Genomic DNA, 22304 nt, shown 5'->3' with positions numbered 1-22304 from the left:
TCCATTAACCGTTCTTCAGCCGCTTCTTGAAGAACTTCTCTTTCATTGCTATTCTGTGCGGGCGAGACGAGAGACAAAGACGTTACATGTGCTGAAAGTTAAATGAAAAATGCACCGAGCGTGAACTTGAGCTTAAGACGCTGCTGCTTTTGCTCAAAGAAAATAAGTGCTTAAGTTCCGGACAAGTTCCCACGTCGACGATCTGCTGACTCACCGCCGGATGTGAAGGAAGAGTCAGCGAGACACCTGCGAGGAGACACGGGGAAATGTTCCAGCAAGTTTGGCAAATACCTTCATCAGTGTCATGGTTGTGCATGTCTGCTGAGGACAGATAGAGCTCCATCCAAATCTTTATTAAAGATGTAAAGAAGCAGCCATTTTGGATGCAGCCAAGATCAGACTCAGGGCCAGCAGCATGCAAGGTTGGCCACAAGGACCGTTTGGCTCATCTGTGAACCTGGAGTCGGGCACAACGTCCATGGACTGGAGCAGGTCTTAAGCTGCCTTGATGTCTGAGACAAACCATGAAATACTCACTTAGATCATCTCTGACAGCAATGACCCAATAAACACATTTAAATCACAAGTAAATCAAAGGAAAAAAAAACAAAGTTTTTTTGTGTGGGCCTTTAAGTCTTTTTCTTCAGTAATGTAGTTCCGATAATAAACAAGAAAACAGTGGTCTCTAGTCATATCATGGATCACAGATTTCCGTTTGACCAAACGGTAAACTCCCATGATGCCCTTCTACAAATCCTTTTATTTACTGTCAGCTGATTGGTCACTACAATCCTTTAATTTATATGTCTGTGTTGCTATGTCAAAACGATTGACAGTGGAGACGGGTTGGCTGGGCGGCAAAGCCTTATGGAAGCTGTTCAAGGTCACCTTCACTTTGAGGTTCTTTTGAGAGGGATCTCCCCTCATATGGAAGGTTGAGTTTGCAAGGGAAAAAGATTGGTCACTTCTTTAGAAAATTAGTTTGATGTTTGGGTCTCAGAACGTAACCCAAAAAAATTAACGATTTAGGAAGATCAAAAACTTCCTCTTAAAAGGAAAAGTGCTTAGAAATATTTTGGGTAAATGTGTGGCTTATTTGGGGCCTAGAGTAGAGATTTCAAAGCAACATTCAGCAGATGCATGTGAAATCTTTCCATAAATCTCTCTGGAAAAACATAAAAAAATCCAACATCACTTACCTTATTAACTGGAGGCTCAACCGTCCATAAAAAGCTGTTTTCAGATACAAGCAAATAACAAACAGTCCTGGTTTATTTGGCCTAAAAGGGCCATAAATAAAACTTTTATTCTCTCAATTTATTAACAAGCCACAGAAAAGTCCCTGGCTGTCTAGCACAGCACTTTGAAACATCTCACTCTGTTGCGTCCACAAAGACGGCCACAGAGAGGTTTTCGGAGCAGCTGATCATTCTGCAGGCTCTCTCTTTTTTTTTAAACTTGCTTAGAAAAATAAAACAAAGGTGGTAATACTGTACCAAACTGGAGGCAGAGCAGCGGCTCCACGTGGTGTAGAGAGAGAGGGGCGTTTCAAAACAGCTTGACTCGGGGAGGGGAGCTTCAATCAAAAAGCAACGACAACAATAAACTATGAAATCCCTTAAACTGGTTTAGCCGATGTAAGGTGTGCCTTAAAACTGCCGCGACGTGGCGTTGACCAACTAACTTCTCTTCTCCCTCCAGAAGAGTCTCTCGCTGTGTGTAAAACAATATTGATAAAAATGATAGCAGCGTCGGAGTAATAACAGCTAGTAAGCGAGTGAGCCCTGGACGGGGGAGGAGGGCTGGGTTCAGACAGGTCCATGATTGACAGCCCCGGGCGAGGCCCTGCAGACTCGGGGACTCATCTCCCCTGGACGGGGGCTCGGCTCATGGCGGCCATGACGTGGCCGAACCGCTCGCACAGCTCCAGAGTCGAGTAGGTGGGCAACTTGGGAGGGTCGTGGAAGCTTTTGATCTCTGTTGAACAGTCCAGTAACTTGGGCAGGAAGTCCGTCAGTTTCTCCTGGAGGTTCGCTGCGAAGGGAAGGAGACGCAGATCAAGTTTCCACCACGTTACAATCAGGAATTGGATGAGCGGGAGAGAACTCACCTGCCATCTCCTGGCCCAGGTAGGAGCACCAGCGGTTCCTCATGTCCTCCACCGCCAGCAGATCTCTCTCTACGTCTTGGACCAGCAACAGCGGGAGGCACGGGACCACCAGCTCGTTCATGATGCCCAGACCCGTCGTCACCTCCCACTCTTGGCCGCACTCAAACATGGCTGCAGCTTGCTCGTTCAATTTCTGCAGCAGAAGATATGAATTCTTCAGTGAACCAGACAAGTACGAAGTTGAATGTTTGCAAATATACTGGACGAAACATCAACTGAAACTAAAACAATACGTTAAAACATTGGCCCAAAGAAGTCAGCGTGAAACTATTGAACCGACTATGTGGTTCATCTCAGCAAACCAGGTTATGCTTTTGATACCATTAGATTATCTTATCTTTTTTTATTTTTATTTAAAAAATACCTGAATATACCTTTGTTTAATAAGAATACATTTGAACTTCATTCCCCTTTTGTTATCCTTCACACTTTATGCGTTTAGTTAAATGATGCTTTATAAAACAAATACAATCTTTTAAAAACAATGTAATAATAATAATAATAAAGTGTCTTTCTTTCACATTTCAAGTTTTTTCATTTAATCCTTCAACCCAGATATTTATGACTTTAATAAAAAAGGAGCTTTGATCATTAAATTGAGAATCAGTATATAAAGTGGCCTCTCTAGATATTTACCTACAGCACATCTCATGGCCCCGGGGCCCAAATCTGGCCTGCCAAGTCATTTTATGTAGCTCGCCCAAGGGTTGGCTCAACATCAAAGTAGATAAATGTTCATGCGGATATTTTGACCTATAAAAATGTACATTTTTGAGATATAACAGTAGATAAAATGTAATAAAATGATTAAGCGTGGGCAAAAACTTTATTTTTTACTCACAAATGCATCTTATCTTTTATCATATTCTCCCTATACATTACCATTTGCTTATTATCATAAGATGAAGGAAAGTGATTTTTGATATTAACAATACAATATTAACTGTAATTCGTCTGCTAAAGTAGAACAAACAATATAAGACACCATCAAAAACTGACTCCCACGCCTGGTTTAGAAAACACATTTTGTTTGGCCCCACGACTTTGACTAAGAAAATATTTTGGCCGCTGGTGTGATTGACTTTGACACCCCTGATCTAGATCTAGCCGTGGCAGCAATGTTACGAGTCGTAGCGACATTTTCCAGCGTGTCTGCCGAACACAGGCAGTGGATGCAGATGTTTCTCGCTCGCAGCCTGTTCAAACTCACTGACCTCCAGACTGAAGAAGCGAGCGGTTGTTTCAGAAAGTTGGCATTATCTGCGTCAATAGTCACAGTGTTTTAAATAAAAACAAAGAAGGTAAACAGCCGAGCGGACACAGGCAGAGGTTTTTTGGCTGGAGATGCGAAGACGCTGAGGTTTGAGGTTAGCGGAGGACACGCTTGTGTCTAATACTAATGTGTTTACACTCAGTGGCCCTCCTGCTTCCCATTCACTCTCCATGATTACATTACGAGCACAGTGCTGGTGTAAGGTTACTGAGTGCAGCAGCGAGAGGGCCGCCTCAGACCAGTATGAGGCAGATCCGACCCAAATATCCCCGGTTCTAACCACAAGCACGGAGTGCATAAACTCTATGGGAGCGAAATGAAAAGGGCTCACATCACAATGCCGAGAGGATTTTATCTGCCAGTATCAAATGAAAAACCCTCCATGGAATCTTCTGTGGGCTGTGAGCTCGCCAGAGCAATATCTCAGCACAAGTGAACAGATTACAGATCTACTGTAGAGGGTGTCTGCTCATGCAAGTTAGCATAGACTCATCAAGGAGTGTCTTCAAGCAGATTTCTTCCACTGACAGACACATATCCAAAATATATTGTTTGGCTTCACTGACGTCACTTTTCTCACCAGCAAACACTCCCGCCGGTAATGACCCAGTAGATCCTCGCTGTGACCTCTGTAGAGCCCTTTGGCCAGTAGCTCCTTGTTGTACTGATACGAGTAAATCAGATACATCAGCGCCTCCACGTAGCTGCAGATGAGAAGGAGACGTTACAATTTCTCATACATGAATCAGCATTTTTAGTTGAGGCAGCTCAGAACTTGCAAGGAGAAACAAACTCAGTGACCTCGCTGCTATAAAAGTTTGAGGTAACAAAAGTGGGGCACACTGCCCTCTGCAGGTGACTGCTAAGCATTACTTGTTGCTGCTTATTCTTGCGTCGGTTAGCAGGTGAATATTTAACATTTAATGTTCTGAAAATGCTTACTGATAAACAGATTGTATGCATAGACGAGGAATGAGAGTATTTGGAGTCAGCTGTTCTAGAATGAAAAGGGAACCCATCTTAATGTTGCCAATACAATCCAGAACAAAATACAGGCTTTGATGGTTTGAATTAACTGTTAAATTGATAGTTCAACCAAAATTATAATTTCACTTATTTCTTCTCACCCTCCTGTCGACTAAGGGTTAGGATTATCTTCAGAGTAATCCGTTTCTTTTTAGTCCATGTATATTTTTGTCTTTATATATAAAAAGGAACAAATTACTTTGACAATAATCCCCCCTTGGTCAACATGAGGATAAGTAGAAAAGGAGGGCATCTGGGGTGAACTATGACTTTAAGTTATTTGTTCATAACTTGTGGCAGAAAATGGCTTAAACGTCTTGATATCTGTCATATTCTTACTTGGTTTTCTGGTAAAGCTCCAAGCCGGTCATCATTAAGATTGTCGTCTCTCGGAAGTTCCTGTAGTCCTGATGCCAGATCTGAGGAAGATTTTTAAAGAATATTTTAACACTTCAAGTGTGGCTGCACAAGAATGTACATTTCACAGACATTTTAAAGGTAATGCGACCATAAACACAAGAGAATTGACTGGAAGAGACTTTTAGAAGAGATAAGAATTCCGTGTGGTGTTGCACTACAGTCGTTCTAAAAGTTGTGTTTCTCTGAAAAACTATCATGGTTGTCCTTGAATGTCTTAGTGATATTTATTGGTTTAACTAAAGTTAAACTGGTGCATAGATGTGTGTTTAATATAAGCTGTCCCAAACAACCCACCAGCCGGGTACCTGTACCAGTCCTGGCATTTGATACCAGGCAGCACAGAAAGAAAAAATAAAATCTGTTGTTTGGATTATAATTAAAGTTACTTTAATTTGAGAAAGTGACAGGCTTTTCTCCAAATTCATGTAAGCATGTGACTCTTTTAATTAATTCACACATTCTAAAATACAAACTCTAACACTAAACTTTGCCGATTCAGTATTATGGTGAGATGTACTTTTATGGATATGATGTTTGGTTTTTGCAGGTCATGCCATTTTTTTTATTTTATTACTATCATGGTTCATGAGCGGATCAGCCATTGGCTTTCTAGCATGCAGGCTCTGGGATGGACTGTTGACGTGTCCTGGTTGTTGTCTGACAGCTGAGATTGAGCATCTCTTAACCCCTGCCAGCAGGGCCACAGCGGCTGATAACGTATTAGTCGAGAAAAGGCAGAGTCAGTGAAATTAAAGCGCTCATTATTAGACTTACACAAACAACCTTCTTTAGTCAAATCTCTGGACAAACATACTTTTTTTCACATCATAGACCGACTGGTGAATTAAGAAAAGATTACCCCGCTGACCTCATATTCGTCCATGTTGACTTCCTCGGGCTTAATGAGGTCCAGTTTGGCACGTGCCACATTCATAATGCTCTTGCATCTGCAGGAGAGACAGAAAAGGTGGTGAGTCATCGGGAGGCACTCCAGAAGATGAAACGCAGCATAATGCGCTGAGGTTCCACCGCGGCCTAATGAATCACTCTTTAGAGCCGAAGTGAAACACTTCTCCGGAGGCTCCTATCCAGGCCACAAGCTCGCGTAAATCTAATTATACTGCTCAAAATAGAGGAGAGGGGAGAAATCAATTCTTCACTCATGAATATGGATCAAGGCCAACAAGAGGAGGTGGAAAGTTTTTTAAAGGTGGTAAGAGGCACGACATAAAATAACACATATGAGAATTAATTATCACCACAGGTCAAGTGTGACTATGTTTGCGTTTGAATTCAGGGTAAATATTCAGCAAAGTCTTCATGTGAGAATCTTTCCAGTTCACATGAGGCGCTCCTTCGACTCGCTGCTGCACTCTAGCGGTGATTGAGATAAATAAAAGGAACGTCCAAAGAATTACAAGCAGATGACGCCAAAATGATGCTATCATACTGCAAGTCAAAATATATGTAATTCAGAAACTATTTTTCAAACGGAATCAACGAAAATATCATAAATAAGAAATGAAGTGATATATGTTTTGCGTATGGTACCATACCTCTCATCGAAAGCCAAATTGCGGTCTGCAAATTGCGTGAGCAGGGTCCTCTCCAAGATCTTTTTGGGCGCTTGGTTTTGAATGAGGTAAACTATGATGTGCTGAAGTCTGTAATCGTTTTCAGGAGCCGTGTCCTCTTGTGCAAACCTCAGGAGACGAGCATATTCCAACTTTATTGCCTGGCAAGACAGGGGAAGAAGAAGAATCCACAGGTGACAAACGCGAAGCTGCTGTGAAATCGATGGCCCTGAAAAAGTTGTATCAGCAGTTAAGTTTGGACTTCTGTTCATGGATGCATTAGAGTTTTAGCTATCAATCGGATAAGTTTTGTTACCTGTAATGAAAGGTATGAGTCATAAATGATTAATATTATCCGTTTGATAATTCAAAAAATGATGTTTTATATAGAGATAGCCTCATGTTAGTCCAGGCTGAGAACCACAAACTATTGTCCGGGTCAATCTGTTTGAGCAGAAGTGAAATGTCACTAAGAATGTCAAATAAAATGCATACTTTTATATAAAATAAAAAGATCAGCGCAACTCAACTCTGGAATGCAGGTGGACTCAGTTTGGTGTAAACAGTCAACAAATTAAACATTTGTTTGTTGTGAATTACCAAAGTTTAGTTTTAATGTGGCTCCATTAAATAACAGCTATTCACAGAGAAAGATGGAAGAGACAGAAGTGGTGAAGAAAGGTGAAGGTAGAAATGGGGGTGTACCTTAAAAAAGGCCGCCTCTGGCCCGTTTGTGTCAAAGATGCTGCTGGACTTGCCAATAGCCATGATTACACCCTGCATGTTCGGGGTCATCATCGTCTGCCCAGGAAGCAGGACAACAACAGTCTGTATTTGTGACGCATCAACGTTCACTCCACCTCAATGTGAAATCTTCTCAAGCCCAAAAATACCGAGTCATGCCAGATGTCACTGGTGAATCCATGCATTGGTTAGAGTGTTACACCCACCACCTCAAAGGGTTAGAAGCTTTCAAACAAAAGCAGCGGCATGATTTCACTAATCCTAAGAGGCAGAACACGACATCTCCTCAACCACCCGAGAAAACATTCGATATTTAAGTATTACGACTAAAATTCATGCTCACTATTCAATCAATAAACTAAAGAACTGTCAATTTTAATTAAACTGTATGTTGATGAAGCCGAAAATTTTAAATTTACATTGAGTATATTAAGTTAAATCAATTCCGTCATGCAACAATAAAAGCAGGTGTACATATAAACTGGATAGAACGTGTTACTTATCAAATTATTTATTCTTTGGTTTTACCTTTTATGTTAAAAAACTTTTTTTTAGTCTAAGTGGGAACATAAAGATGTCTTAGTTACTTCCACTTTCATGCAGAATATTTTAAACTACTCATATCATAACATAATACAAATTTTGTTGAGGAGTCTTCATTATACTGAAAAACGTTGTACTGGTAAGATGCAGACAAGCTTGAGCAGAGATTTCCCCACACAGGATTCATGCGTAAAGGCCAACAGAGGGGTCAGAAACAGCGTGTCTGAGCCTGAAGCTTATCATAAATCAGAAAGCCCCCCCTGGGAGATGACGGGTATCTCAAGTATAGACTGACACAAGGAGCCATGTGAACAGGCAGTGAGGCTATCAGAGCCTCTTTTAAGACAAGCATGACATCAAATACAATAACGAGTGAAGACTACCTCGTCGTCATAGCCCCCCTCCTCTGACTCTATGACAAAGGTCCCAACATTAGGGATGGCCACTTCTATTGTGCGCTGGCCAGGAGAGTCATCCTCCTTGACTTGGTCAGGAGAGGGAGCAGAGGAGGTGCTCACCTGGACGTCAGGCTGAGGGGAGGTAGGAGGGTGAGGAGACTGTAGAGAGAAGTAGACAGATGAGAGAAAGAGAAGATGGAGAACTGATGGAAACAACGGAATTGTATGTTTAACAGAAAAATAAATAGCAAAGGATTTTGGAAAGTGTTTCCCCTTTAAATGTTGAACGCAATCATTTCTAAGGCTTCACTGATCTTACATGACATTTTTAACTTCTTTAAATATGAGTTTCCCCAAAATACATTTTGTCCTCCAAAAATCTAAAGGAACCAAATATTGTCCATTATTGTCAGACAAATATGGTACTAAAAATCAGAGTAAAAACCACTTCAAACATCTAGTCAAATGTAATATAAAAACACCCCAAAAGGGATGTCTTTATTTAAAACAAAATGATTTTCCACCAAATAAAAGATTACAAATATTGATATTAGGCCTGTAATGGTACACATTCAGAACCAAACTATGTCCATGTGTCTCCTTAGTTAAGTATACAGATGTACTTAAATGGTACAATGCATGAGGGAAAAAATAGGACAAAAGAAATTGACTTTTTAGTGAACATGCTAACGTAGAGGAATGACCCGATTTATTTTAGAGTACCGCTGCACATTTGTAGCCAGAAATGACTAACTTTCTATTTTCATCACTCAGCTCTATCTCACCTCACACAGCTGCTCCATATGCACACATGAACAGCACATCTGAAGGACATTCTAGCTTGAACAAACGCTAATCCCACAATGATGTCAAATGTCAACCTGTGAAGAAGGATTAAAGAGCCCCTGCCATCATTCCCATATCCCATTTGGGATCACTTTGCGTTCCCAGTGATAGACAACAATGAAAAATGATGTTGATTCGGTCACTCACACATAAACACACGAAGGCTCGCTCACATAGATGCATTCATTGATCTATGATTTAATTATTTTTTTTACTGTTTTATTAATTTATTTTGCCCTGCAATACTAATCCTTATTTAAAACAATGTAACATTTTTTAATCAAACTCAATTGTTTCTATTTCTCCATATTATATTGTCTGCATGCCGTTTTAAAATATTGATAATAAACAAAAAAGAAACCAAACCAAATAAATTACAGTTTATTGGGTGGTTTTTCTTTTCTCCTTCACCAGACAGATACCAATGCTAAAGTCAAAAACTAGATTTAAAGTACCATTACAGGCCTAAGATCTTGTGTGTAATCTCAATAGGGTAAAATGTCTCTCTAAAAACACAATTATTAATAAGTCGAATGTAGTTTTAATTGTATCTTATTAGCTTCATGAATTTCCTGAAAATCTTTATGAGCCAAAAAAAAGAGTGTTTAGTGATTTAGAATCTTTGTTTTGAAAAGTGTAGCTGTGGAGGAAACACAGACATAGTTAAATATTTGTCTTTATAAACTAGCAGCTTTGTATAAATCTTCTAAATAGACTTGTGATGCATCACAATGAAGATACCATGACAAGTAGCCAGAAAATGGTGGAATGCAACAAACAAAGCTTTAAATTCAAAGATTGCAGGTTAAAGACTTAAACACACTGAATATTTTGGATTTTGACGCTCATACGTACTGTATTTAATAATGCTTCTGGACTATTCTCCTCCTGCTCTGCGGCCGCTTTAGAGATGGCTCTCACAGTATCCTCCTGTAGATGTTTGGACTCGTTGGTGGGGGATGGCTGCTCCATGTACTCTGGGTCTGGTTGGTGCACTGTAGGAGAGGAGGATATATATTTATATATATATATCTGTGCAAACTTCATGAACATAAAATTATTTTTTAATAGTTTAAAACTCCTGAGACTATATATTAATTTACCTTCCTACAAAACTTTTATTTTCAATTTAACATCTATCTTTAAACAGCCTCAGCTGCTTTGTGATGTGACCCTGACCTGCATTGTCTGGAGGGCTGGACTCGATACTCATGGGTTGAGGAGAAGAGGAGGAGGTGCTGGAAGCTGCTGCAGCAGCTGCTGCTGCTGCTGCTGCTGCTGCTGCTGCTGCAGCGCTGAGAGCCAGCTTCTCCTGCTGGGCCTTGCGGGCCTGGAGTGAGTCCCACTCCTCCATCTCCTTGTCGAAGAGCTCGTTGTCCTCCTTCACAAACTGCTTTAGGTCAGGTGGCAGTTTGTCCATACCACTGAGGACCTGGCCCGTCTCCTTATCGAACTCCTCTGTGGTGGCAACAGAAATACAGCCATTAACACACTCAATTTAGAAGTTAAAATATGCTAGAGAACTAAAATACCTATCATACTAATATGTAATATCTATATACTGTATACAAGTACAAAATGATATATTAAGAGAACAAATAAACGTCTTTTACTGGTTGTAAATAGAGACATTCATCAAACCAGAAAGCAATTATTCCGAATATTTTAGGACAACTAATTAGAGGGAAATGTGGTACATTATAGACGAGGTTTCAAATGAGTGTAATTAAGGAAATTAAGATAAAACTCATTAACTGCGACTTGATTACCTTCTATGAGGAAAGGCTTCTTGTCATTGATATACATGAGACAATACGCGCTGGCATTCCGGTAACCCCCGAACGAGTCTCGCACCAGCTCCTCCCAGGAGGACCTGGTGACGGAGATATCGTTGTACTTCATCCAACACCTGTGGTGTGGATCGTAGATGTAAGCCCAGTAGTGGCCGGCATTGGCCTGACCCTCGTGAACCAGCACTGCATGGAGCCGATATGGAACCTGAAAGGTAGAGGATGTCGAGTCATACAACAGTGAGTTATACTGAAATATAAACTAGACTAAATCATCACCTGCATCATTGATTTGTCAGAGTACATCATCTCTATAGTTCTGTGGATCCTTGTTATGCTCCCCTGCAGGTCTGATGAGCACGATAGAAAAGTTAAAACTCTGCAAATGTCAATAAAAATCGGCAAACCTACCTCGTGTGTCATTCTCCACTTCACTCCTCCAGCGATGCAAACAGCCCTCGAGGACTCTCAGTTCCTCTTCCGTGATGTGTCGTGGCGCGGGATGCATGGGGAGGTCGGGGGGGAGTCGGGACTGGGTGAATGGTTTATGGATGGGAACTCTCTGTTGCTGGGGTGCTGTGGGAGCTGCTGTGGTACCTGAGGCAGAGACTGGGCCTTCTAAGAGGGGCAACATATCCTGCTCGACTGAGCTGTTGGGAGAAAAAACATTTATTACCAGCCAGTGAATACTCAAACAAGCCAAAAGATGAATAAAGAACAGTAAATAATTTGTCAATACATACATCTTTTAGAAAGAGTTCATAGTAAACACATTTGAAACCAGTGTAGCAAAGTAAAGTTTGAATTAAAAATGTTTTACCTTGGTGGGGATTGGGTCCCCGTTGTTCCACCTGGGGGCGCTGATGAGTCAAACTCGTCAACAGGTGAGGAGCAGACTGGCTTGCTGGACGCAAACTCCATAGCGTACTGAAGGACATCTGCCAGAGGAAACCTCTTGGGGCCTGAACCGTAACTCAGATACCTGAGTGACAAAATAGCTTTGGTTTAGATTGAAACAATTATCTTTTATTAAAACTTTTGACCTTTCCAGTCGCTGTTGGAGCAGTGTCAGATGCTCTTTCAGCCTTCTGATCTCCTCCCTTTTGATTCTGGTTGTATCTCGGTTTCTATCCATGTACCTGGCAGTAGAAAAGAAGGTACTTTTAAAAACGTTATTGCAATGAAATACAGTATGTTTGATGGTTATTTTGGCCTATAAAAAATAACCTGTGAAATAAAAAGCAGACATATTTTTGTACCAATGTATTAAATCAGTTATTTATTTTATCTTTGTGTGTTTATGCTATTTTTAAATAAGACACGGTCATGGTATTTACAAAGTTATGTTAATACATGTGTATACAAATATACAATGATACACTGCGGTACAAAATACCTTCATCGTCCTCATATTGTCAGAGAGTTGACTCACCTATCCATGTACAGCATGGAGGGGAACTCTAGCTTGTTGTGGATCTTCTCTGGTCGTCCAAGTGCTTGATTGAACTCAAACCTTGAAAGTTCAAAGGTCAGAACAGGAGGAAGTTCTGTGAACCAGTGCTGCAGAGTACAAAAGAGACTTGATAAATAACAGACCACTCATAAGATGATTTTAAAACACAACTTTGCTGCTAATGTTTAACAGATAAGAGCAACATTACACTATATAATTGGCCGAATCTTTGCTAACAACACTATGGATTAAGCATCACTAGTTTTACTCTGGGTGCTCCACTTTCCTCCCTCTGGGGATGATCTAGCTACTTCGGGGAGGTTCTGGTGTGAAACCCATCTGTGCTGGGGCCTGGTAATTATCCGTTTACAGCTGCTGTGGGACAGTGGAGTCATGGCTACTGCCAAATAAAGGTCAAACTAATATTCCAAAATAGCAGAGATGTTGAGGAGGCCAATACTTTGAATTATCAATTGTTTTATATTCCTTTGAGAGACCCACTTATAGGATCATTCTGGATTCACTGATACATTAACTACCACCACTTTTAGTGTCTTTAATGCATAATATATTTCTACTTTATTTTTCAACATAACTGCATCTTCATATTTAATTTGCTCTATACCCCCATTATGAATAATGTATTCATTTTTACAAATGCTTCGCATTAGTGTTGGCTTTATTCCAGGATACAAGAAAATACACTGGCTTTCCGGGGACTGACCTCTTGACCGGACCTGGCAGAGTTTTCAGCCGAGTGTAGAGACTCGATCTCGCCCTCGATCATGGCTGCTTCCAGACACTCGTGGAGATCCTTGAAGCCGTTCACCTGCAGCGGGTACTGCCCGAACATCTCAGTGTTCTCGAACTTCTTACCTGGAGGAAGAAAGATAAAGCGTGTGAGATCAGCAGCCGGTGGCCACATAATGATATTTCCAGTTATTCTAGTTGACTGTTATCTGTATACTGTACTGTATCCTAATAAATGACATGTAACCAAGGCAACCAGATTTCAAGGTCACATCACGTCAAATGTTTCGGGGGAAAAACTAAAAAACTAAATCACATGGTTCTAATAACTCACTCGGCTAGCAAGAGAAGAGTGGGGAGTGGATGAGGAGTTGCCAGCAGACATGCAGATGAGGCATTAAGGTCATTTTATGAGTGCAGCTTTCGGTGGCTCTGAGCCAGTATTGTCATGCATAATAAGCACAATGTCAATCAGCCGTCAAGGTCTTCCACGATCAATGCAGGCGCGCTCCTGCTCTACATGGGCCACATCTCATTAAGACAAGGTCATCTTTCATTACCAGGGGCAGAGAATTGCCTGCTTTATGGCTGCTGCAATCAACCCACGCTTATCCTTTAGCTCGGAATCCACGTCACGTTCTCCGTTTGATAAATTTAACTCAACACCTCTTCTTACCTTCCAGGACACCCACAGCAAGGAAGCGTCCATAGAAAAGCTCTACCATGGGATTTTTTGGCTTTTCTCCCTCCCTGAGAGAACAGAAAATAAGGAAAAACACAGTCAATATACACATTAATCTACACATTTTTTGCATGTAAACTTGTGCAGTTAGGTTTTTAAGTTATGAAACTTGCTGTTGTCAAGGAAACATCTTTTCTTTCAAACCTCCGTGGGATGAAACCGTAGTTATTAATATTTGCCGTTAAAAATAACTTTGGAATCACATCTTCTCCTACGTTTTATACCAGCTAGATACACAATGTACCACAGAGATCATTATCTACACTTACAACATCTAAAAACATAACTTCAGTTGTTGAGGGTCACACTGGTTACCTGTCTTCTTCAGCCTTGATTTGGAAGGCATCCTCCAGCCAGTCGAGCAGCTTGTGGGTGAACTCACTCACGTCCTGCTGTTGGAACAAAGTTAAAAATGAGCCGATTACCCGTCAGCCTAAGGGAGGTCACAGGAGTCAAACTACACAAGTAGATGCAAGAGGGAACAATCAGATGAATCAATGTCAGGCCAATCATCTGCTGAGCTTCGGATCACAGCTGAGATGACATTTGTTGATGATCCTGAAGATTGCTCCACTTCAACACAACCTGCAGACCCTCTGGCCATCAACTCACACACATCAATGCCATGCAGTGATGTGGGTCAATGCCAGACTGACCTGACTAATACTCGGAGGAGTGACATGACTGATGAGTGGTGAGGCCAGGAGCCTGACCTGAGTTAACCTCCACACATCTGCTTATGTAAGTAGAACAGAGGAGTTTGGTACATTTGACGTGTACGCATCACATTAAAGGATATGTGAAAGGAGGATAAATCCAAGTCAATATTTGCAATTTCTGCAGTTTAGTTTAGCACGAGGATGACGTGGGCTCGAGGATTAATAGTCAAAGATAAGGAAGGTGAAGTGCTACAAAACGGAAGAGCGGAGTCTGTACAAAGATAACTCACTGTAGTGTTTAAGCCCGAGCATGTAGGGCACAGAACAATAAGAGGATTTAAAGTATTTTGTTTCCAAATGTAAAAATGGGCTAGAAAAAGCGATGCTTTTCTGGGAAGCTGATTCTTGTGTGGTTGCTGTAAATGACAGAGAGACTTGCCTGCTGTGAATCTGTAGACTTGAAGGCATCTTTAAGGATTTCCACAGCCCGCGAAGGGTCGACATATTTCCTCTTGGAGCCGACCATAAGGGAGAAGAGATTCCTCAGCTCCTGCATAAAGGGCAGGTTTCTGTGCTCCTGGTAAAAGACATCACAGGCTTATGAGTCAAAGCTGCTGAACGAAATGACATCAATTTAATTTTAAATTATTCTTTGAACAGTTTAACGACCTTAGAAACAGTAGCCAGATACTTTCCCCACCAAAATAATCTTCACAGCTTTAGATGACTAAACCTGCACTCTAAGCATACTGACACTGTTTTGGATGTCTGTGATTAAAAATGTTAAAATTTTGCAAGGAACTTTGTATCTAATGGATCAATAATGAAGTGTAGTACAGAGGAATCTAGTATAGCATTTCCTTAAAGTGCGTGGATGTTTTCCTTTTAACCGTTTCAGAAGTGTTCGTTTTCTATCTCTCCCTGAAGTCTGAAGGAAATCCTTCACTTGTAGACACTAATCCTATGTCGCAGAAAACCGCAACCACTCATTTCCAAGTACAAGTACATGACAAATTGGGAAACCAATACAAGTGAGAATGAAAGCGATCGATTCATTAAAGATTAAGCGCTTTAGTCTTACACCGAAGGACTTTGTGGTCAGTGATTAAGTACAGTGATGCAAAGACGAGAAGATGACACTTTCACAGCTGAAGCTTAGTCCGGATTAGTAACACGCCTGCAAGCACTAGAAAAATAAAAGCTGTAAACCGAAACAAGAAGAGAGGCAGTTGCTTTTTTGAGCTATGACATCATGACACAGATATGGGTGATGTCATAGGCTAGGTCATTTCTAAAGAGCAACATTAGAGAAACAATTACTTATTATAATCTAATACAATACATGAATGCCCTCATTTTCCAGAGTTGGCATTAGAATGTATTTAGCAATGTGTTTGGATAATTTAATAATGCAGTTGCATTTGTGTCACTGTTATCCATTGAATCAGAGACATTTGAATGTATGCCCTTACTTTCTGGTTGCGAGGCAGGTCTTGAACTCTTGCTGGTGGTGAGTAATGGAGCACCAGCCTCTGGAACTCCAGCAAGTTGAACAGAGACTACAGTGAAGAAGTAAACATTTGAATACAGAATATGCCTTTTCGGAAGATGCACATTGCTGTTTGTGAATGGCAATGTTTTTAAAGAAAGAAAGTGTAAAAATAGGGCATAATGTTACAATATTGCACATTTTTATTTCACTCGATATGATGTACAATTCAAAAAGACCCTTAACTACACTTGTGTTAAACCTACACAGACATTATATCACTGATATAAATTATATTAATAGGAGGCAATATAAAGTATTTGGGGACGAGGGAAGGGTTGTTTACTCTACTTCACCGGATCAGGTTCATACTGCGAGTCTGTCTGTGGGGGGGGTTCAGTTACACGCAGGAGATTGGCAACATGTGATCGTGTATCCTGTGTTAGACCTTATAACCCAGGTCACGTTCAAACACTCGACTAAAGGGTGTAAAAGCTTGTTAGGGAGATAAAAAGATGAAGCGTGCTAACAATACATGAATCACCTCAAATGTAACACGAAATAAAATTACTCAAAACTACTCTGATTGACACCAAGAAACTGAGATCTCAATTCAAAACTGAAAAAGTGACTTAATATTAAAATTAACAGCACATGACGGTGATGCGAGAGCATTTCAATGTCTAAATGCTTGTTTATGTACTCCTGAGTTGTGTGTTTTTCTCACCTGTATGACAGCACTGAACCAGCATGTGTTGCCAACATTCTTCAAGCCAACTGGGCAGCTCTCTCTTCTCTTCCTGTCATGTGGATTTGGTGAATCACTCCAGACTTCTGTGTGAGTGCGCTTCAGACAGGCCTTGTTCTCTGCTATGCTGGCCTCCAAAACTCTAAGAGGGTTAGCAGTTTAGGAAACATTGGCAATATTTTTTTTTTAAATTAGCAAGTAAAAGACTTTAAGAATGACAGGATATTCTTTTTTTCTTTTTTAAAAGCAGAGTACCACTTTTCACACACGTGCGTAGCTCTGGTGGGTTTTAAACATGAATGAAGGCTCAGTTTTGCTTTATCATATGCATCCACCTGCTTATAGCCTGCTCCTCATCAGTAATGCCAGTCTCTCTGAACGCCCGGTTGGACTCCTCAAGACTGAGGGCGATGGCCCTCTGCAGGTCATCTTTATCATCACCCGTCAGGTCAATGACATCTGCAACGCAAAAGCATCATCAGATACACAGCATGCATCACAGCGATAGATCTTGATGAACTTTCAAAATGTAAAACTACAGTCAGATTGACAGCTTGTTCACCACCAACCACATGCTTCTTCAGGACATTAGTCATAAAGATCATGTCTCACTTGTGTCAGCCTGACTGCCCACGCTGATGTATCGGTCGCTGGCCACTTGAGAAGTCTGATAGTAGGTAGTCTCATCCTGCTGTGGTACTTTAGCGTTCTTCTCGGTCAAAAAGGCCACAGCCTCGGCCAGGTCTCCATTGCTTACCTATAACCACAAAAGATCAGTCCGTGAATTAAACTGCATTAGATAATAAACCAAACAGACATGAAATAAAGGAGAATGAACACAAAGTTGGCTGATGTTAGCGTGTATTTTTACGAAACAGAAAAATATTTATCTGCAATTGTTAAGTCTTAAGAATGTTATACACAGCTATTGTTTCTGTGTTGTGTTAAGTAACCATGGATACTTAAATCAGTGGAAATGAAAAGCAGAATGTCTGGTCAACAGAAATTCTACTTGAATGCGATGGAAAAAAAAACGTTTTTTATTTATTGTTGCTGCTTTCATTATCATGTTAACTTTATTAGAACATTTTGTTCTCTAACCTTTTATTTTCAGAGGAACTATACCCGTCTGTGCTGTCAATCTAAGTGTGGTAAACATGCATCAAATTACACAGCATTTCCAGTTGAGAATGTTTTTGGTTACGTTTTCAGTAAAAAGAAACAAGGAATGATCAAGCACCACTTGGTTTTGGTTTGTAACTTACCTGTAGGGCTTGCTGAAGCAGCTGAACGTCCTGGGTTCCTGTCACCTCCCTCAACTGGTTTAGTAGTGTCTGTTGGTGCTGGAGGAGACAATAGTACACATTACTTTTAATCAAAGGTACACAAGGTTGATAATTAATCATTGTAAACACAAAGTGAACGACACCTTTCTAAAATAGTTTCCTACTTGGAAAACTGACAAATAAAATAGCAGTTATACATCACTAGGGGCTTTTAACCCTTGTCTGAACATAACGACTTATTTACAACATAAACATTGAGGCCAGTTGTATTTTTAGCCAGTTGTAACCTTAGATCTCACATGTTGCAATGAGGATCCAAATTTAAAAATTACTAATTAACATACTTTTTGCAAAACAGAATTTCATCAACATTGTATAATCATAAGTCTTGAGGTCTAACTGTAGTCCTCCTGGATCAAATGTTCAACAGATGAAGGTCATAAGGGAAAGCTCGTAATACATGAACCATATCTGAACAACAGAACCACAGATTCACCCAAGCTGTAGCTATTGTTAGAGCTAGTGTCAGATACAGCTGGAGTGTTCACTATTAGCTTTAAAAAAGGCACTTATGGCTTCAGCAGAAGTCATTGACGAGGAAGACTCGATCTGCAGTTCAGCAACAGATGAACAGTGTTGTTCATGATTATTAATAAGAATTGAGTCTTGTGTTTGTTGCAATGCAGTTGCTGTAATTTGGAAATAAACACTTAAATCTAAGTCCCTATAAATGAATAATTAAAAAAAATGTTTTATAGATTCGCCCTCACAAGCACATAAATGGTATAAATGATCATTAAGAATAAAGTGAGCGCATCTTTTAAGGTAATGAGGTAGTAAAATGGAAAAAATAAATATCTACTTTGAGAGATTCAAACAACTGGTTCTGGTAAGAAAAAAAAAATCAGCAAAAAGAATACGCTGTGTAATCGTAGATGCACCACAGAGGACACTGTGCAAAGCTCATCACTTCACAAGTTAATGGCCAAGTGTTGCAAGGTGTAGTTTCTTGGCGAGATGATGTCCAGAGGGCAGTATGTGACACTTTAGCCAGGGGGCAGGGAAGTTAACATCAGGTTCCAGAGTGTTTTGTTCAATGTTGTCAGCCTGATGAATGCAGTTTGTTGGCACATTATATCAGTGAAGTGAGAGAGAAGCCAGAACTGTGACAGATTTGGGCCAAGTCAACAAGAGCAGTTACTCTCTCACACACACACACACACACACGCATACTTCTCATGTTCATGTGACATGGTCAGCAGGGCTTTTGGGCACACTGGTCAGCAGCTGAGTGAACTAACCCAGTGCAGGCCATGGCAATCTGGTACATCAAGTCCATTTCTGACACTAGAATCCATCAAGGTTACTAACCAGGGCTAGTCAAAACACATTCCATGCAAGCCTGTTGTGTAGATGGTACAAAAGTGATAGCTGCCATGAAAATATGATGTTTTTTATCATGCAAAATGTAATTCAAACAGAGTGACTAAATTTGTAAAAGAAAATTAAAATTGTGTTTAAAAAACAAATTTAAGTTAAACAACATATAATAGTCGAAACCTAACATCAGACCCCATGGAATCCAGTTTCTGCATTTGAAATAGCTGACTGAATAGATACATATAGTTTGAACAAATAACTGCTTTCATATACGGTTTTATTTACAGTATTAATTCACAGTTTATATCCCACAGCTGTGCCAATTAAATGAACAATGTGTGATTAAGACGCGAACATTCAGGGATTTTCTATTCAACCATTTTCATTTGAAAATATAACACTTGTCTGTAACATGTTGTTTTTAAAAGTGAGATTCGCTTGCATAACAGATGGAAATGATCATTTTTACGTTTCATTTTCACCATAAATGTAAAAGTCGGTAGATTAAAGGACTAATGAAAACCTTGGTAATAATATTCAACAATGTTAAATATTAATTTGTTCCAAATAACTGAATCTAAATAATAACATAAAAGCTCAAGGGACTCTCGATTCCCCGTCCCAAGGTAATGTTTCTTGGAATCTGAGGTCTGTCAAACATCTTCCTCTCAAAAGTTCATTTTGTTGCAAGCTTCTTCTCGGTATGAGTCATTTCTTCAGCTTCTGGACTAATTTTGGCTTGTGCTTCATTCTTTCTGTGCAATGCTTCTTATGTTACATAAATCCAGTAAGGTGTTACACTAAAGCAGTGGAAAATATTGGATTCTTTCAAATAAATCAAATTAAATGGTTTATTCTTACAATTACTCAGACATCGTTTTATAATTATTGAATGTTACCGTTATATAATTTACTCAAGTATGCGCAGAAGCACCAAGAAGTTCACAAATGAGCAAAACAATTATACATACAGATATACAATTAAAGTTTGATTTGAAAGTCAATATGGCTGCTGACCTCAGCATTACTTAGGTGATGGTATGAAAATAGATGCATACAGCTACTATAGTGTCTATGTATACATTGAGTGTCTATGTATACAGAATATATCTCTCAAATGTCCACACTACATTTGAGGGATTTTTTAATTTGACTGAAAATATATGTTTAAAATGTAATGGGGTGTATTTTAAGGGTAAAACAAGAACACGTAAAATACTGGTGATATTAATTTAAAAACGTTTTTTAACTGACTCTTAATCTTGATTTTTTTAAATCTATTTCAGGTGCATTTTGCAAATTCTACACGAGTTTTCATAGTATGCAGTTGTCGGGGGCGTGGTCACGACCGTACACACGCTTCACAGAGGATTATATAACTCACTTTTGCGCTGGGCTGGAAATATCAAATAAAATACGAGGAACAGTAACGATTCCAATTATTAAGATCACCGAGACTTGTGTTTTGATCGACAATATCTTGAGTTTAACCGCTAACTGAACAGCGCCACTGACTCAATAGCGCCAACTTTCGCCGACGGCAACGCTTTGTAAACAAAGCTCTCAAAACAGTAACGAGGCGAGTAGGTTGAGAAATATTTATACACTACAACAGTCACAACCATAGTACTCGTATTAACCGTTTTGCTGCCGAGTTTAGTTTAAAAAAAACATGGAGATGTAGGCATTAGCTCGAAGCAAACCGTCCTGGCATTAAATCTGTCACTGTCACGTGGTTATGTTTATTTCATTGACGACACAGTTAGCCACGCATGCTAAACAAGCTAAAGCCTCCGTCAAAAAACCTCTTTCTTTGACAACAAGTTGCGCTTTCTGTTGGTAAACAATCGCCAACATTTTTGTCAACAGGTTACATAACTGGGTTCGCTGGCGTCAGTGAGCAAAACATTGTGTAGCGTTTCATGCTAGCAAAACACTGGGCCTTCTATCAACAAAATGTATACAATTCTATTGACCTATTTTACCCGATTTATGACATGGAGTCTCCAAAGCACATATAATATGTTTCGGATAAAAACACTAAAATTATATCTCAAAGGGTTTGAAATGAATGCCTTAAAAAAAAAAGAGCAAAAGTATGCAGCATCACAGTTGCTAAAGCTAGCTAGCTTCCATCAGCTTACCTTCTGAGAATGCTGCTGGAGGACATTCTGCTCCACGGTCATGGCCGCTTCAGACGGAGAAGCTTTTCAGTCGAAGCCGTGGTGGTTAAACGCACCGATAAATGTCGAGCCGAAATGTTTACACGATGTTATAAAGTCCACTGAAGAATCACGGGCGCCATAGCAGAGAGACTGGCGCAGGCATGAAAACACAGCTGCGCCCTGCGCGGGATCTGGGTTCTATTAGTCAGGTCTGGCGGACAGCTACGTCACGAACGATGATCATAATAATACTAGTAGTACTAGTATAATGTACAAAGTTAGCGCTAAACCGAATGTGTTTAGTACCAATGCTTATCTTAATATAAATTAATTTGATCTATAAACATTGTTTTCACAAATTGTGCTTCTATTCAATGTGTTTTTTAATCATTGTAGTTATTGTGATATTTTGAACAATAACGTTATATTTACTTAGAATTTGATGGAATACTTATTTAGGCATTAGTTTTTCTTTTGTCATATAATACAATAATAATCATTATCATTATTGTGATGATGATGATGATGATGATAATGGTAATGATAATTTGTATTACATGTATTAAGCAATTTATATTTATATAGCGCTTTTCCAGACCAGGGTCACAAAGCGCTTAAACAATCAAAACAATACTCAATAAAATATATACTAAAAGGTCAAGATAACACAGAGACAAACAAAGGAGTTTCAGAGAATCAAGGAAAAGCCTGCAAGAATAAAAGTGTCTTAAGATGTTTCTTGAAGGAGTCATTAGATCCATCAAACACAGAGGAAGAGGAAGATCATTCCAAAGCTTAGGAGCAACAGCCTAACTCATCTTTGTTCACTACTTAACCTTAAATATAAT

The 22304-nt window shown here is 39.8% G+C and overlaps 1 protein-coding gene across 5 annotated transcripts; it reads right to left on the bottom strand.

Moving 5' to 3' along the window:
- Positions 1 to 1270: 1270 nt before the first annotated feature.
- Positions 1271 to 21640, bottom strand: usp25 (ubiquitin specific peptidase 25). 5 transcript variants are annotated; one of them, XM_087806735.1, is made up of 26 exons: positions 21436 to 21640; positions 17891 to 17968; positions 17238 to 17382; positions 16961 to 17084; positions 16605 to 16767; positions 15861 to 15947; positions 14828 to 14965; positions 14045 to 14121; positions 13664 to 13737; positions 12962 to 13113; positions 12217 to 12344; positions 11828 to 11923; positions 11605 to 11766; positions 11196 to 11434; positions 11064 to 11134; positions 10764 to 10992; positions 10174 to 10452; positions 9850 to 9989; positions 8134 to 8307; positions 7169 to 7264; positions 6446 to 6624; positions 5758 to 5836; positions 4809 to 4888; positions 4024 to 4147; positions 2111 to 2303; positions 1271 to 2034 (listed from the first exon to the last, which is right to left on the bottom strand). In XM_087806735.1, the coding sequence occupies exons 1-26, from the start codon at positions 21475 to 21477 to the stop codon at positions 1862 to 1864; spliced, it is 3522 nt and encodes a 1173-aa protein (XP_087662861.1). In that variant the 5' UTR covers positions 21478 to 21640; the 3' UTR covers positions 1271 to 1861. The 5 variants fall into 5 exon arrangements, with proteins under 5 accessions (XP_087662861.1, XP_087662864.1, XP_087662862.1 ...); XM_087806738.1 differs by having other exon boundaries at positions 8269 to 8307; XM_087806736.1 differs by having other exon boundaries at positions 14045 to 14118.
- Positions 21641 to 22304: the final 664 nt, after the last annotated feature.

The sequence above is a fragment of the Callionymus lyra genome, chromosome 14 (genome assembly GCF_982586985.1).
Source record: "Callionymus lyra chromosome 14, fCalLyr1.hap1.1, whole genome shotgun sequence".
Classification (NCBI taxonomy): domain Eukaryota; kingdom Metazoa; phylum Chordata; class Actinopteri; order Syngnathiformes; family Callionymidae; genus Callionymus; species Callionymus lyra.
This window is presented reverse-complemented; position numbering and strand designations above follow the sequence as displayed.